Genomic DNA, 18,007 nt, shown 5'->3' on the forward strand with positions numbered 1-18,007 from the left:
TTCCACAGGACAGGAACCCTCTAGAGACTCAGGCTCAGGTTGTATACACGGTGAAGTACTCCACATAGCTGAGGGGCACAGGCTTTGAGCACCCTGGTACTGACACCACCCGGTCCTGCAGCCTTGCTTGGGTTGAGACGTTTCAGCTGTCTTCTCACCTGTTCAGCTGTAAAGCCCACCGTGGTGGTTTCGTGTGGGGAAGGGGTATAGTCATGAGAGCAGGGTGGGGGACTGTGAGGAGCGGTAGGAGGGGAGAGTGGAATATGTGTTGGTTGGGGGCCGACAACAGATGACTCATGTGGGTGGGCAAGGGCCACAATGTCAAATCTAATAAAGAACAGGTTAAGTTCGTTGGCCCTGTCCACACTGCCTTCAGCTCCTCTGTTGCTAGTTTGCCGGAACCCAGTGATGGGAACTCTTTGCATCTAGTGATCATACTGCCATTAGTTTCAAGATAATTTTGGTGAAGGATAATTTTGGTGGTATCAGTAAGGATCTGACAAGGGTGCATTGGGACAGGTTGCTTTCTGGCAAAGGTGTACGTGGTAAGTCAGAGCCCTTCAGAAGAGAAATTTTGAGAGTAGAGGGTTTGCATGTTCCTGTCAGAATAAAAAGTCAAGGATAACAGGCTTAGGGAATCTTAGCTTCGGGAGATATTGAGGCCCTGATTAAGAAAAGAAAAAAAAAGAGATGCATAGCAGGTAAAGGCAGGTGGGAAATGAGCTGCTTGAGGAGTACAAGAAATACAAAATTTCTTAATTTTTTTAAGTAGGAAATCAGGAGGGTTAAAAGAATGCACGAGGTTGCTCTAGCAGACAAGGTGAAGAAGAATCCCAAGGGCTTCTACACTACCGTACATTAAGAGCAAAGAGAGCAGGGGACAAAATTGGTCCTCTGGAAGATCAGAATGGTAATCTAGGTGTGGAGCTGAAAGAGATGGGGGAGATCTTAAAAGGATTTTTTTTTTTTGCATCTTTATTGATTCGGAAGAAGGATGCAAAATCTATAGAAATGAGGTAAAGCAGTAGTGAGATCATAGACCATATACCTGAGGAGCAGGTGTTTGCTGCCTTTAGGAAAATTAGCATGGATAAATCTCCAGAGCCTGACAAGGTATTACCTCAGACCCTGTGGGAAGCTGGTGCAGAAATTGCAGGGGCCCTAGCAGAGATATTCAAACTATCCTTAGTGACGGGTGAGGTGCTGGAAGATTGGAGGATAGCTGATGTTGTTCTGTTGTTTAAGAAAGACTCTAGGAATAAGCCAGAAAGTTATAGGCTAGTGAGCCTGACATCAGTAGTGGGAAAGTTACTGGAAAGTATTCTAATGGACTGGATATTAAAATATTTGGATAAACAAGGACTGATTTTTCAAGAAAGTTTTCAGGAAAGCAAGGTAGTGGATGTTGTCCACATAGACTTTAGTTAAGGCCTTTGACAAGTCCCGCATGGGAGGTTCATCAAAAATGTTTTGTCACTTGGCATTCAAGGTTAGGTAGTAAATTCGATTTGATATTGGCTTCACAGGAGATGCCAGAGAGTGGTAGTAGATGGTTGTTTCTCTGATTGGAGGCCTGTGACCAGTGGTGTGCTGCAGAGGCTGGCGCCGGGTCCTTTGTTGTTTGTCATCTACTGTATAGGTATGATTTGGATGCTAAAGTGGTAAACTGAATCAGCAAATTTGTAGAAGATACCAAGATTGGGGGTGTAGTGCATAGCGACGAAGACTATCAGAGATTGCAGTGGGATCTGGACCAACTGGGGAAAAAAAAAGGGCAGAATGGAAGTTAATGCAGACAAGTGTGAGGTGTTGCACTTTGGGAGGACAAACTAGGGTAGGACTTACACGGTGATTGTCAGAGGACTGAGGAGTGTGGTAAGAAAGGGATCTGGGAATACGCATCAGTAATTCCTTGGAAATTATGTCACATGTAGATAGGATTGTAAATAAATCTTTTGGCACATTGGTCTTCATAAGTCAAGGTACTGAGTGTAGGAGTTGGGATATTATGTTGAAGTTGTATAAAACGTTGCTGAATCCTAATTTAGAGTATTGTGTGCAGTTTTGGTCATCTACCTACAGGAAAGATGTCAATAAGATTGAAAGACTGAAGAGAAAATTACCAAGGATGACCTGAGTTTTAGGGAAAGCTTGAATAGGTTAGGACTTTATTCCCTGGAGTGCAGGAGATCGAGGAAGCATAAACTGAGGTATATAACATTATGAAGGGTAAAGAGAGGGTAAATGTAAGCAGGCTCTTTCCACTGAGGTTGGCTGAGACTCGAATTAGAGGTCATGGGTTAAGTGTGAGAGATGAAATATTTAAAGGGAACATGAGGGGGAATTTCTTCACTCAAAGAGTGGTGAGAGTGTGGAAGGAGCTGTCAGCAGAAGTGGTGGATGCGGGTTCAATTTCAACAGTTAAGAGAAATTTGGATAGGTACATGGATTGGAGAGGTATGGAGGGCTATGGTCCAGGTGCCGTTCGATGGGCCTGGGCAGATTAATAGTTCTGCATGGATTAGATGTGCAAAGGGCCCGTTTTCTGCTCCATAGTGTTCTATGATTCAATGTCTCTGTTACATTTGCTGATGATACAACAGTGGCTGGCCTCATCAACAACAATGATGACTCAGCATACAGAGAGCAGGTAGACAGGCTTGTCATATGGTGTGAAAATAACAACCTGAGTCTCAACATGGACCGGACAAAAAAGATGATTGTGGAAGGCGCAGGTTGACCACTCTCCATTGCACATCAAAGGCTTTGCTGTGGAGACAGTGAGGAGTGCAAAGTTCTTGGTATGCACGTAACAGATAATCTAACCTGGACTCATCACATCTCCTCATTAGTCAAGAAGGCACAGCAGCATCTGCACTTTCTGAGGAGATTGAAGTGTGCAAGGCTCTCCGCCCCCATTTTAACAACTTTCTACAGGAGCACCATAAAGAGTGTTCTGTCTGACTGCATCATTGTGTGTTCCAGAAGCTGCAAGGCATCTGACAACAAGAACCTATAGAGGATAGTAAGATCAACCAAAATGATCACCAGGGTCTCCTTCCCTCCCAATCGTGACATTTATTGGGACTATTTAAGAAGGGCCAGGAGTATTTTTGAGGATCTCTACCATCCATCCCACTATCTCTTTGACCCACTGCTGTCAGGGAGGAGGTATAAGGGCACCAGGACCAAGACGGCCAGACCAGGTAACAGCTTTCTCCCCCAGGCTGTGAGACTAATGAATACCCTGCCATCACTGAGGTCTCATCATCACTAGGACAGTCAGCTGTTTATTGTACTGTTCAGCTGTGCTGCGCACTACCTGTATTTTGAATTATATTTTATTAACTTGTGCTAATATTTTGTTTTATTTGCTGGATGGAATATATGTACAGTATTGTAGGTGCACCATGGTCTGGAGGGACAATGTTTCATTTGGTTGTATATACGTACAGACAGATGACAATAAATGTGAACGTGAACTTGAAAGCACATATATCGCAACTAGTCACTCACATACAGGTCTGAAAGAAACTGACATCACCTGGCCTAGAGGAATTTTACATAATGGCGAGAAGCCTTCAACTTATGTTAGAATAGAAACAAAAATATCTGATGAACCACCTATAAACTGATTCATTCCCCATCTTTTGGTAGCTCAGTCTTAACTAGACTAATCGAAAGTTCAAGCCTGGCAAGTTCCAGCTTGGATATCCAGAGTGTTTTTTAATAGAAGGTGAAAAGAAAGAACCTGCATTTATACATGGGGTAAAGTTTCTGACTAGGCTATAAATCTGTTGCAAGTTTATCATTTCAAATGGAAATAAGACAATCTCCATAAACAAGCCTTTTTTGTTGACTAATTCTCCACGTATGAGGACACACTGATCTAAAGAAAACTGAAAATAACTTCTAATAAACCACATTGAACAATTTCAATGCTTCAATAATCTATGTTCATCAATTTCTTAATAAATACTTCCTATGCAAAAACTTTTACAACATATCAACTAATTCCTCAGCAACTAAGGAAACACAAATAGCTTGAAGAAACAACCTGAATTAGTGCTCCTGGGAAAATGTACAGTTCTAAGCTGGAGAAGAAGCTAACTGTGAGGGCAAAGTTTAATTCTGATGAATAAAATCCCAAATTAACATAAAACATTGAATAATAACTACACACAAGTAGCTCTGACTGTTAAGCTTTTAAAATGCCTAATCCTTTGTGTGTATTAAACCAAATCCATTCAGAGCGTAAAAGTGAGTGGAAAGTGTTTTCCGGTGCATTCGCTATTTAAAAAAAATACTTCACAGATAGCAAATGTGAGAACTTCTGTAAAGATGATGAGATGCAAAGACAAAATAGAGAGTAACGATGTAGCAAGATCTGAAGAAAATATATTTTGGGAGGGATACAACACCAATAATAAAAAGGAGAGGTTGAGATTAGTATATTCACATGAGCAATTACGTTTATAAGCATGATAACCATTTGATGTCTATTGTGGCTCTCACAGATTTACTGGAACAATGTTTAAACTTCATTTTTAGTTGTAGAACACTACTGCACAGAAACAGGCCTTTCAGCCCATCTAGTCCATGCCAAACTATTATTCTGCCTAGTCCCATCAATCTGCACCTGGGCCATTACTCTCCATAGCTCTCCTATCCATGTACCTATTCAAATTTCTCTTAAATGTTGAAATTGAACTCACATCCACCATGTGTGCTGGCAACTCATCCCACAAGCTCACTCTCCTCTGAGTGAAGAACTTTCCAATCATGCTCCCCTTAAACATTTTCCCTTTCACACTTAACCCAAAACCTCTTCTTCTAGTCTCATCCAACCTCAGTGGGAAAAGCCTGCTTGTGTTTACCCTATCTATTCTCCTTATACTTTTTATATACCTCTAGCAAATCTCCCCTCATTCTTCTATGCTCTAGAGAATAAAGTCCTAACCTACTCAACCTTTTCCTATAACTCAAGTTCTCAAGTCCTAGAAAATTCCTTGTAAATTTTCTCGGCATTCTTTCAATCTTATTAATATTTTATCTTTAAATAGGTGGTCATAAGTGCACACAATACTCCAAATTAGGTCTCACAGCTTCATCATAAAATCCCAACTCCTGTACTCAACACTTTGATCTATGAAGACTAGAGTGCCAAAAACTCTCTTTATGACCCTATCTACATGTGACATGACTTTCAAGGAATGATGAGCCATCTATTCCCAGATCCCTCTATTCCACCATACTCCGCAGTGCCCGATCGCTCACCATTTAAGTCCTAACCTGGTTTGCCCTCCCAATGTGCAACACATCACATTTGTCTGCATTAAATTTCATCTGCCATTTTTCATAAATAAAGGATTATTTACAAAAAAACAATGTAATGCCTTTTCATGACTAAAGATATTTTACTCATTTAAGTACAAGTCAATACTTCAAATTTATTTATATATAGAATTTTTTAAACTTTCTAAATTCACATTAATGTTCAGGTATCCAAAACTTAATTGTAAGGATAATGCAATTCTTACTTTTGCTCCTATAAGGTCTTCTTCTCCATATTTAATTGCAGCTTGTAGTTTCAACACCTGATTGGGAAAATCAGATTTTATTTATGCTTACGCACTTTCTAACAAAATTATTACTAAAAACAGTAACCCACAGCTTCTGATCAGTGCACCTTTTTGTTTAATTTATTTGAAAGCAGCAAAGCCAGGACAAAACTTTGCAGGGCCTCTAGCTAGTTCAAAGTCAAAATCAAAGTAAATTTATTATCAACATATGTACAGAATATGTCACTATACACTACCTTGAGATTCATCTTCTTGCTTGCATTTACAGAAAAACAAAGCAATAAACTATAATTTATGAAAAGCTATACATAAACTAAGACTGAAAACAAACCAATGTGCAAATGAAAAATAAATAAATGGTGTATAGAATATGAGTTGTAGAGTCCTTAGAAGTTAGTTTGTAGGTTGTGGAATCAGTTCAGAGTTGAGGTGAGTGAAATTATTCATGCTGATTCAGGACCGTGATGGTGGTAGGGTAATAACTGTTTCTGAACTTGGTAGCTTAGGGTCCTGTGCCTTTTGCCCAATGGTAGTACAGGTGTCCCCCGCTTTATGAACCCTCACTGCTACGAAAGACCTACATTAGTACCCTGTTTTCACTACAGAAGGTGTTTTCACTGTTACGATAAAAGCAGCCCGCGAAAAAAATCAGCGCACGCCCTGAGCAGCCGCTGTCCCCCGGATTCGGAACGGCAATCTCGCCGGCATTGCTTAAACACGTGCCTGTGAGCAGCTGTTTGCAAGATGAGTTCTATGGTATCGGAAAAGCCTGAAAGAGCTCGTAAGTGTGTTACACTTAGCGTAAAACTAGACATAATTAAGCGTTTTGATCGTGGTGAACGAAGTAAGGACTAAGTGAGTTTGGCTTGTGGAAGCTGACGAACAAGATGTTGAACAGGTTTTGGCATCCCATGACCAAGAACTGACAGATGAAGAGCTGATGCAATTGGAAGAGGAAAAGATAACAATCAAAACCGAATGAGTAATGATGAAGTACGACTTTAATTTTGAAAGGGTACGTCGGTTTAGGGGATATTTGCAGCATGGTTTGAGTGCTTACAAAGAACTGTATGATAGAAAAATGCGCGAGGCTCAGCAGTCAAGCAAGCTTTCCACATCAGCCATAGCAGATGACGAACCTCAACCTTCCACATCGAGGCGGGCAATCATAGGAGAAGATGAGCTGCCTGCTCTAATGGAAACAGACGACGAGATGACACCCCTGTGTCCCACCACCCAGGCCGCGGACAGATACCGATTCTCGGAGAATGCAGCAGTAGCCAGGAGACACACAGCACATCTTTAAGGAAAAAGCCGAAATAAACATGCTAATTAATTAGGTGCTGCCCGACACATAATTGTCGGCCCAGATCAGAGGCGATGCAATCGGCAATCTGCACTGATCTGGGCTGACAATTACGTGTCGGGCGGCACCTAATTAATTAGCATGTTTATTTCGGCTTTTTTCTTAATGATGTGCTGTGTGCCTCCCGGCTACTGCTGCATACTTTGTGGATTGGTATCAGTTCGCTGCCCGGAGGGTGGGGGCCACTGCACCACCCAAACTCTGACGACTCAGTCTAACACAGCATCATCAGTGTGCTCGACGCTGTTTTCCCAATTCCGGTAAGTGATACTACACTGTACATACATTATTTCTACTTTACATCGGTTGTGTATTTTTACGTATTATTTGGATGATTTGGCAGCTTCATAGCTTAAAGGTTACTGGAGAGAGTATTTTTGCCAACAGCGCTTGCGCCGTGTTTTTGCCAACGGTGCTTATGTGAGATTTTCGCTACGGAGAACAGTTCAGGCAATGAATGTGGAAAAGTATTTCTACTTCATATAAGCTGTGTATTTATCATATCATTCCTGCTTTTACTATATGTTACTGTTATTTTAAGTTTTGTGTGTTATTTGGCATGATTTGGTAGGTTATTTTTGGGTCTGCGAATGCTCACAAAATTTTCCCATATAAATAAATGGTAATTGCTTCTTCGCTTTACGACATTCCGGCTTACGAACTGTTTCGCTCTACCCTCGGATGGCGGGGGAAACCTGTACTGAGAAGAGAGCATGGTTTAGAAGGTGAGATTCTTTGATAATGCATGTAGCTTTTTTGTGGTAGTGCTCCTTGTAAATGTGCTTAATGGTGGGGAGAGCTTTGCCTGTGATGAACTGGGCTGTATTCATCACTTTCTGTTCCTGGGCATTGGTGTTTTCATACCAGGCCACGATGCAACCAGTCAAGATAATCTCCACTGTGCCACTATAGAAGTTTGTCAAAGCTTCAGATGACATGTTGAATCTACTAGGAAAGTAGAGATGCTGTCGTTCCCCTGACATGATAATACCAAGAAATCTAAATTTACTGATCCTTTCCTCCTCCGATCCCCTAATGAAGATTGGCTCATGAATCTTTGATTTCTTCCTCCTGTAGTTGATCATCAGCTGTTTGATTTTGCTGACTTTGAGTGAGAAGTTGCTGTCGCATCATTCAGATTTTCAATCTGTCAATTCATCACTACCTTGGATTCGGCCAACAACAGCAATGTCATCAGCAAATTGAAATACACCATTGAAGCTGTACTTAGCCACACAATCACAGGTATAAAGCAAGTGGAGCAGGGGGCTAAGCACACAGATTTTGACAAGTGGTAAGAATCAAGACATGAATATCACTCAAACAAATATGGGGAGGATAGGGAGAGGATGAAGAGCTCCAACCTTTGCTGTAATTGAACAGTTACCACAAGTATGGATAAAGACTGCAGTACAAATTGCTCAGAACATCCTGGGAAGTTGGTTCCAACTGGAGAACTGAAAAAAAAGTTTGCAATAAGGCATAAAGTAGTTGGGGAACTCATATTGTACTTTCTTCTTAGTACTAGAGTCCTGGAAGCTGATTTGCTTGTCCTTTGCCAAGTTAAAAACATCTCATCATGGCTAGAGAAATACTTTGAGGTAGATATTCTTCTTGTTATGATGACTTAAGGGAAATAACATAGCTAGAACTAGGAATGAGATTCTGCTGATGAAAGTTTGAAAACCAAGCATACAAAGTAGAAAAGCCAAATCTCTAGGTTACCAATCAACTTATGAGCAAGGTGGTACAGAAAGGCAGCCAGGCACTGGAGGAACTACGCTCTGTAATCAGCAGGTACGAAACTGCACACCCAGATGCCTTCCCTATTATTGCGGGAGATTTCAACCAGGCCATCTTGAAGTAATCTCTGAACAACTATCACCAACATATCACCGATGGAAAAAGAGGAACCAACACACTTGATCACTGTTATACCACCATCAAGAATGCTTATCATGCCCTCCCATTCCGAGCATCAGTGGTGAAGACCAAGACGGTATAGTCAAAGGAAGCGAAGATGCAGATACAAGATTGCTTTGAGTCAGTGGACTGGATAGTATTCAGGGATTCATTTTTAAATCTGAATGAATAAGCCACAGTTGTCACTGACTTCACTGAAACCTTTGCAGACGAGTGTGTGCCTTCGAGTACATACCAGACACACCCAAACCAAAAGCCACGAATGAACTCGGAGATTCGTAACCTGCTGAGGGCTAGCATTTGATAAAGCGAAGCACAGTAAATTATTTGAAATATTACAGAAAACTCTAGATCTAGATTCAAAAGACCTCCACCTAATCAGAAATCTGTACTGGGAACAAACTGCCACTGTAAGAATAGATGGAGAAGTGAGTCAGTTTACGAAAATCAAGAGAGGCGTTAGACAAGGGTGTGTTTTCTCCCCTGATTTATTTAACGTAAACAGTGAAACAGTATTACAAAAAATAAGAGACATCTTGGGAATCAAAGTTGGCGGTGAAAACATCAATAATTTCAGATATGCAGATGACACTGTGTTAGTTGCAAGTACGGAAGAAGAACTACAAAACTTAATTGATATAATTGTTGAAGAAAGTGCAAAAATGGGTCTATCTATCAATTGCAAAAAGACAGAATGTATGGTGATATCCAAAAAGGAGAATCCTATCTGCAGGCTGAGAATAAATGGGGAAGACATAAAACAAGTACAGAACTTTTGCTACTTCGGAAGCTGGGTGACATCAGATGGCAGGTACAATATGGCCATCAAAAGAAGAATAGGGATGGCAAAAGACACCTTTACGAGAATGAAGAGTATACTGACCAATACTAAACTAGGCATGACAACCCGCCTCAGAGTACTGAAATGTTATGTTTATCCAGTTATGTTATATGGCTCAGAATGTTGGACAATATCTAGTAACATGAGGAAACGAATTGAAGCAGCAGGGATGTGGTTTTTGAGGAGGATGCAAAGAATATCATGGACGAAACGAATATCTAACAAGGATGTCATGAACAGAACAAATACAAAAAGAGAAATAATGTATGAGATCATGAAAAGGCAATGTAACTTCATTGGACATGTGATTAGGAAAGAGGAGTTAGAATGCACAGTAATTATGGGAAAGATTGAAGGGAAGAAAGCAAGAGGAAGACAAAGACAAATGATGATGGAGACAGCAGCCAGAGAACTGGAAATCAATACCAATGAATTGATCCACTTGACCTGAAACAGGAATGTGTGGGCCATGACAGTTAAAGCTCAAACTGGGCACGGCACCTGATGATGATGATGATGATGAGGGCTAGATTTGTGGCATTCAAGACCGGTGATCCAGAACCACGTATGATCTATCGAAGACTATTTTAAGGGCAAAAAAACAATTCTGATTGAGGTTAGAAACGGAATCAGATGCACATCAGCTCTGGCAGGATTTGCAGGCCATTACTTCCTACAAAGATAGCAAAGATAGATATATTCCAAATAAGAAGAAATTTTTGAATGGAAGTAGGACACTACCGTGGCTGACAAGTGAAGTCAGAGCCAAAGTAAAAGCAAAAGAGAGGGCATACAAGAAAACCAAAGCTAGTGGGATGATAGAGGATTGGGAAGCTTTTAAGAACTTGCAGAAGGAAACTAAGAAGGCCATTAGGAAGGAAAAGATGAATTATGAAAGGAAACTGGCAACTAATATCAAAGAAAATATTAAAAGCTTTTTGAAGTATATAAAGGGTAAAAGAGAGTTGAGGTAGATATAGGACCAATAGAAAATGATGCTGGAGATACTGTAATGTGAGACGCAGAGATGGCAGAGGAACTGAATGGGTTGCATCAGTCTTCACAGTGGAAGACTTCTGCAGTATACCGGCCATTCAAGAGTGACAGAAAAAATTACGACTGAGAAAGTGCTCAGGAAGCTTAATGGTCTGGGGGTTGATAAATCTCCTGCGCCCTTGGGTTCTGAAGGAAGTAGCTGGAGAGATTGTGGAGGCATTAACAGTGATCTCTCAAGAACGGATAGATTCTGGCATTGTATCAGATGACAGGAAAACTGCAAATATTACTCCGCTATTTAAGGAGGGTGGGAGGCAGCAGAAAGGAAACTATAGACCAGTTAACCTGACATCAATGGTTGGGAAGTTGTTGGAATTGATTGTTAGGGATGAGATTACAGAATACCTGGAGGCACATGACAAGATAGGCCAAAGCCAGCATGGTTTCCTGAAAGGAAAATCCTGCCTGACTAATCTGCTGCAATTTTTTGAGGAAATTACAAGCAGGGTAGACAAAGGAGATGCAGTAGATGTGAGTGTACTTGGATTTTCATTAAGGTTTTTGACAAGGTGTCGCACATGAGGTTGCTTAGCAAGATAAGAGCCCATGGAATTACAGGGGAGTTACTAGCATGTATGGAGCATTGACTGATCGGCAGAAAACAGAGAGTGGGAATACAGGGATCCTATTCTGGCTGGCTGCCGGGTACCAGTGGAGTTCCACAGGGAAGGGTGTTTCCACTGTGGCTTTTTACGATGTATGTCAATGATTTGGACTAAGGGATTAATGGATTTGTGGCTAAATTTGCCGATGATACAAAGATAGGTGGAGGAGCGGGTAGTGTTCAGGAAACAGAGAGCCTGCAGACAGAATTAGATAGTTTAGGGAAATGAGCAAAGAAGTGGCAAATGAAATACAATGTTGGAAAGTGTATGGTCATGCACTTTGGTGGAAGAAATAAATAGGCAGACTATTATTTAGATGGGGAGAGAATGTGCAGCATACTCTAAAGGCTAACCTCCAGGTTGAGTTGGTGGTGAAGAAGGCAAATGCAATATTGGCATTCATTTCTAGAGGTATAGAATATAAGAGCAGGATTGTGATGTTGAGGCTCTATAAGGTACTCGTGAGACCACACTTGGAGTACTGTGTGCAGTTTTGGGCTCCTTATTTTAGAAAGGATATACTGAAGTTGGAGAGGGTTCAGAGAAGATTCACGAGAATGTTTCCAGGAGTGAAAGGGTTACTGTATGAGGAACATCTGGCAGCTCTTGGGCTGCATTCCCTGAAGTTCAGGAGAATGAGAGGGGATCTCGTAGAAACATTCCGAATGTTAAAAGGCCTGAACAGATTAAACATGGCAAAGGGGAGTCTAGGACAAGACGGCACGACTTCAGGATTGAAGGATGTCCATTTAGAACAGAGATGCGGAAAAATTACTTTAGTCAGAGGGTAGTAAATCTGTGGAATTTGTTGCCACGAGCGGCTGTGGAGGCCAGGTCATTGGGTGCATTTAAGGCAGAGATAGATAGGTGCTTGATTAGCCAGGGCATCAAAGGGTGTGGGAAGAAGGCAGGGGAGTGGGGATGACTGGAAGAATTGGATCAGCCCATGATTGAATGGCAGAGCAGAATCGATGGGCTGAATGGCCTACTTCTGCTCCTATATCTTATGGTCTAACGTCATGAATGTCTCTGATGCTTTGCTCCTAGTTGGCCTTGAATGGGAGAATAAAACTATACCTGTATGAATCCCCGCAGCATCTGGCGACGCTGTGACCTGTCTTGGAGGCCGATGTCATAACATCTTTTAAAGCGCTAGGCTCTGGTGATGTACCTAGTGAGGCTCTAAAAACCCGTGCCAACCAACTGGTTGGAGCGTTCAAAGACAGCTTCAATCTCTCACTGTTGTAGCTGGAGGTTCCCACTTGCTTCAAAAGGGTGACAATCCAAGAAGAGCCCAAGAAGAGCAGGGTGAGCTGCCTCAACAACTACTGTCATGAAGGGCTTTGGGAGGTTGGTCATGGCTCGAACCAAATTCTGCTTAAGGACCTGGACATGCTGCAATTTGCCTATCGCCACAATAGGTCTACAGTGGATGCAACCTTACTGGCTCTTCACTTGGATCACCTGCACAATAACAATACCTATGTCAGGATTCTGCTTATTGAATACAGGTCAGCGTTCAACACAATCACACCCTCAAGTTCTAATCAATGAGATCCAAAACCTGGCACTCTACTCCCTCTGCAAATAGATCTTTTATTTCCTCACTGGGAGATCACAGTCTATGTGGACTGGAAATAGCATCTCTTCCTCGCTGGCAGTCAACAATGGTGGGAGCTCAAGGATGCACACTTAGCCCACCGTTCTACCCGCTCTGCACCTACGATTGCGTAGCTAGGCACAGCTCAAACACCATCTATAAATTTGCCGACAGCACAACTATTGTTGGTAGCATTTTATATGATATGAGGAGCAAAATAGATCAGCTAGTTGGTTGGTATTGCAACAACCTTGCACACTCCATCAGTAAGACCAAGGAACTGATAGTGGATTTCAGGAAGAGGGAGTCAAGAGAACACACACCAGTCCTCATCGAGGGAGCAGAAGAGGAAAGGGAGAGCAGTTTTAAGTTCCTACGTGTCAACATCTCTAAGGATTTATGCTGGGCCAAACATATTGATACAATTACATAGGAGGCACAACAGCAGCTGTACTTCATTAGGAGCTTGAGGAGAATTGGTATGTCACCAAAGACACTTGCAAGTTTCCACAGATGTACTGTGGAGAGCTTTCTAACTAGTTGCATCAACATCTGGTATGCTATAAAGCGGCCAGTAAACAGGATTGGAAAAAGCTGTAAGTTCAACTGGCTCCATCATGGGCACTAGCCTCCCCAACATTGCGGACACCTACAAAAGACGATGCCTCAAAAAAAGGTGGCATCCGTCATTAAGGACCTCCATCACCCAGGACATGTCATCTTCTCACATTGGTATCATCAAGGATGAGGCACAGGACCCTGAAGACACACACTCAATGTTTAAGGACCAGCTTCTTCAACTCTGCCGTCAGATTTCTGAATGGACAATGAACCTAAGAACACTACCTCAGTTTTTTTTTGCTCGTTTTGCACTACTTATTTATTTTAATTTTTTATATATTACGTTTGTACTTCTGATTGTAATTCATAGTTTTCATTATTATGTATTGCAATATACTGCTGCCAAAAAAAAACAAATTTCAAGATATATGTCAGCGATATTAAACCTAAGCAACACACATAACATGCTGGAGTAACTCAGCAGGTCAGGCAACATCTAGAGCAATTAATTGATCGTCACTGTTTTGAGATCCTTCATCATGACTGCAAATGCCAGAATAAAAAGGTGGGGGGGAGGGGAAAGAGGCTAGCTGGAAGGTGATAGGTGAAACCAGGTGGGTGGGAAAGGTCAAGGGCTGGAGAAGAAGGAATCTGACAAGAGAGGAGAGTGGACCACAGGCGAAAGGGGAGGAGGGGGCCGGGGAAAGTAATAGGCTGGTGAGAAGTAAATGGTCACAGTGGGGAATAAAGGAAGGAGGGTGGGGGGGGTGGTAACATTTGTTTACCGGAAGGAGAAGTTGATATTCATGCCATCAGGTTGGAGGTTACCCAGATGGAATATAGGTGCTGCTCCTCCACCCTGAGGGTGGCCCCATATTGGTACAAGAGGAGTCCATGGATTGACATAGCAGAATGGGAATTAAACCCGATTCGAATTCTGAAATGTTTGAACGTGTGGCAAAAATATTAGTGTGGGAACTTGGATGTTTCAATTCATGGAATGGGGTAGCTATATAATTCGTATGGATTCCATTAATATTTTATCAAAAGGAATAACTGGCAAATCAATTAACTACTGAGACAGAGTCTTAAATTAATATGAGAATCAGGAGTGTCTTTTTATTGTCAGGCTAATAAACCACCTTCTGAAATATACAGGCAACACACATAATAGTTGCTGGTGAACGCAGCAGGCCAGGCAGCATCTCTAGGAAGAGGTACAGTCGACGTTTCAGGCCGAGACCCTTCGTCAGGACTAACTGAAGGAAGAGTTAGTAAGAGATTTGAAAGTGGGAGGGGGAGGGAGAGATCCAAAATGATAGGAGAAGACAGGAGGGGGAGGGATGGAGCCAAGAGCTGGACAGGTGATTGGCAAAGGGGATACGAGAGGATCATGGGACAGGAGATCCGGGAAAAAGACAGTGGGGGGGGGGGAAACCCGAGCAGATGGGATACGAGGGGGAGGTGGGGCATTAGTAGAAGTTAGAGAAGTCAGTGTTCATGCCATCAGGTTGGAGGCTACCCAGATGGAATATAAGGTGTTGTTCCTCCAACCTGAGTGTGGCTTCATCTTTATAGTAGAGGAGGCCATGGATAGACATGTCAGAATGGGAATGGGATGTGGAATTAAAATGTGTGACATATCAGAATGGGAATGGATTTTAATTCACACATCACGACAACTCAAGCACGGTTAAATGCTTTTATTAGTAAGAATATAATTTCCTTCTTAAAGAGTATTTACAAATGGTTACTATGAATGTTAATATAAACGATGCCAAGTCATTGAAAGGCACTTGATAAGTTCTTCACTTCTTCACTGATGTTGCTCACAGTGTGTCCTTTCAGTCTTTAAATTTTGTTCTTCACAGAGGCATCTGGTAAAGCCTCTTCACCACTCTCGTCACCTTGACTCGATGCGCATAACATCGGAGAAGCTCACCAGCTGCTGCTTTTCAAAGTAAACACTCTCCAATGAATTGGGTAGTGGATTTTGAGTGGAGTGGTACTGTTCAGTACCTGTACGATCATATCTCAGAACCTGCGATCCATCCTCGACACAGGTGTATGGGCTGCCATTCTCTATTCCAAAAAATTGATGAAGGTCTGGGAGAACACAGATTATCTTCTGCACCATCATGAACACCAACCAACCTGGAACTCTCATGGTGTTGATTTCTAGCACTCAGGAGTGATATTGCTGAGTCTGACTGCAGAAACTGGAGTTGTTGCTGCTATTTATTGAGGGGAAGATAAACACCGTGCTCAAATATGGTCGTTGTAATGATGGCTTCATCATATTAGGACATTAACATTATATCTGCCCATATTTAGTCATTTGGTTCATCTAGTTATCAACCATTGTTGATGTGTAACTATGTCACACAATTTATCTTCCCCCAATAAATAGCAGCAACAACTCCAGTTTCTGCAGTCAGACTCAGCAATATCACTCCTGAGTGCTAGAAATCAACACCATGAGAGTTCCAGGTTGGTTGGTGTTCATGATGGTGCAGAAGATAATCTGTGTTCTCCCAGACCTTCATCAATGTTTTGGAATAGAGAATGGCAGCCCATACACCTGTGTCGAGGATGGATTGCAGGTTCTGAGATATGATCGTACAGATACTGAACAGTACCACTCCACTCAAAATCCACTACCCAATTCATTGGAGAGTGTTTACTTTGAAAAGCAGCAGCTGGTGAGCTTCTCCGACGTTATGTGCATCGAGTCAAGGTGACGAGAGTGGTGAAGAGGCTTTACCAGATGCCTCTGTGAAGAACAAAATTTAAAGACTGAGAGGACACACTGTGAGCAACTTCAGTGAAGAAATGAAGAAGTTATCAAGTGCCTTTCAATGACTTGGCATCGTTTATATTAACATTCATAGTAACCATTTGTAGATACTTTTAAAAAGGAAATTATATTCTTACTAATAAAAGCATTTAACCGTGCTTGAGTTGTCGTGATGTGTGAATTAAAATCCATTCCCATTCTGATATGTCACACATTTTAATTCAACATCCCATTCCCATTCTGACATGTCTATCCATGGCCTCCTCTACTGTAAAGATGAAGCCACACTCAGGTTGGAGGAACAACACCTCATATTCCGTCTGGGTAGCCTCCAACCTGATGGCATGAACACTGACTTCTCTAACTTCCGCTAATGCCCCACCACCCCCTCCTATCCCATCCGTTATTTATTTTTATACACACATTCTTTCTCTCACTCTCCTTTTTCTCCCTCTGTCCCTCTGACTATACCCCTTGCCCATCCTCTGGGTTCCCCCCCCCCCACCAGTCTTTCTCCCTGGGCCTCCTGTCCCATGATCCTCTCATATCCCTTTTGCCAATCACCTGTCCAGCTCTTGGCTCCATCCCTCCCCCTCCTGTCTTCTCCTATCATTTTGGATCTCCCCCTCCCCCTCCCACTTTCAAATCTCTTACTAACTCTTCCTTCAGTTAGTCCTGACGAAGGATCTCGGCCTGAAATGTCGAGTGTACCTCTTCCTAGAGATGCTGCCTGGCCTGCTGCGTTCACCAGCAACTTTGATGTGTGTTGCTTGAATTTCCAGCATCTGCAGAATTCCTGTTTGTTGTTCTGAAATATACAAATTAATTTATGTCTGAGCAGATCAGCAATTTAAGTAACATCAAGGAAGCTGTATCAGGAAGAGACAGAGGATTACATAATGGTCATAGTGTTAAGTACAATATCTTGATTGCAAGAAATTAAATACTAGCACAAACAGAGATCAGCATGACCATGTTGGAAACTAAATGTTTCAGAATATGGCTTTTATAAACAATAAGGAAAAGGAAAAGGGAAAATGTGGTTATACAGACTGACAATAAAGGACTAAGTTAAGGGAGAGTGGGAAAAGATCTTATTCATTTCCAGAAAATCTGTATATAGAATTAGTATAGGTGGAATTAAGAAAAAAAATGCAAGAACATAAACACTGGTCGAAATACTTTATATATCACCAAACATTAAGCATGGTGTTGGAAAAAGCACGGATCAGGAGATTTGGAGAGCATACAAAATGGGAAAGTAATAATTATGGAGTATCATTGGAAACTTAAATAGGTTAAATTTAGAGAATGCAAGAATATGTTTCAAGTTCAAGTTCATTGTTATCTGTCTGTACATACATACAACCAAATGAAACAACGTTCCTCCAGACCACGGTGCACTCACAAAATACGTATCACACACCGTACATTAAACATATTACCAGAAAAATTAATAAAATATGACCCAAGATGCATGTGAAGTGCACAGCATAAGTAAACAGTAAACAGCCTCACAGCCTAGGGAAAGAAGCTGTTTCTCAATCTGACAGTCCTAGTCCTGATGTTCCTGTACCTCCTTCCTGACAGTAATGAGTCAAAGAGATTGTGTAATGGGTGGTAGGGATCCTCAACAATGCTTCAGGCCCTTCATATACAATACTTCCGGTAAATAT

General features: G+C 41.7%; 1 protein-coding gene across 1 annotated transcript in view; it reads right to left on the bottom strand.

Annotated features, from left to right (window-relative positions):
- Positions 1 to 18,007, bottom strand: part of ift70 (intraflagellar transport 70) — a 104,048-nt gene that overhangs the window by 66,657 nt on the left and 19,384 nt on the right. Inside the window, exon 4 of the mRNA XM_072269479.1 lies at positions 5,541 to 5,597. Within this exon, the coding sequence (XP_072125580.1) occupies positions 5,541 to 5,597 (57 nt within the window). The remainder of the gene's footprint in view (positions 1 to 5,540; positions 5,598 to 18,007) is intronic.

Source organism: Mobula birostris, chromosome 9 (genome assembly GCF_030028105.1).
Source record: "Mobula birostris isolate sMobBir1 chromosome 9, sMobBir1.hap1, whole genome shotgun sequence".
Taxonomy (NCBI): Eukaryota; Metazoa; Chordata; class Chondrichthyes; order Myliobatiformes; family Myliobatidae; genus Mobula; species Mobula birostris.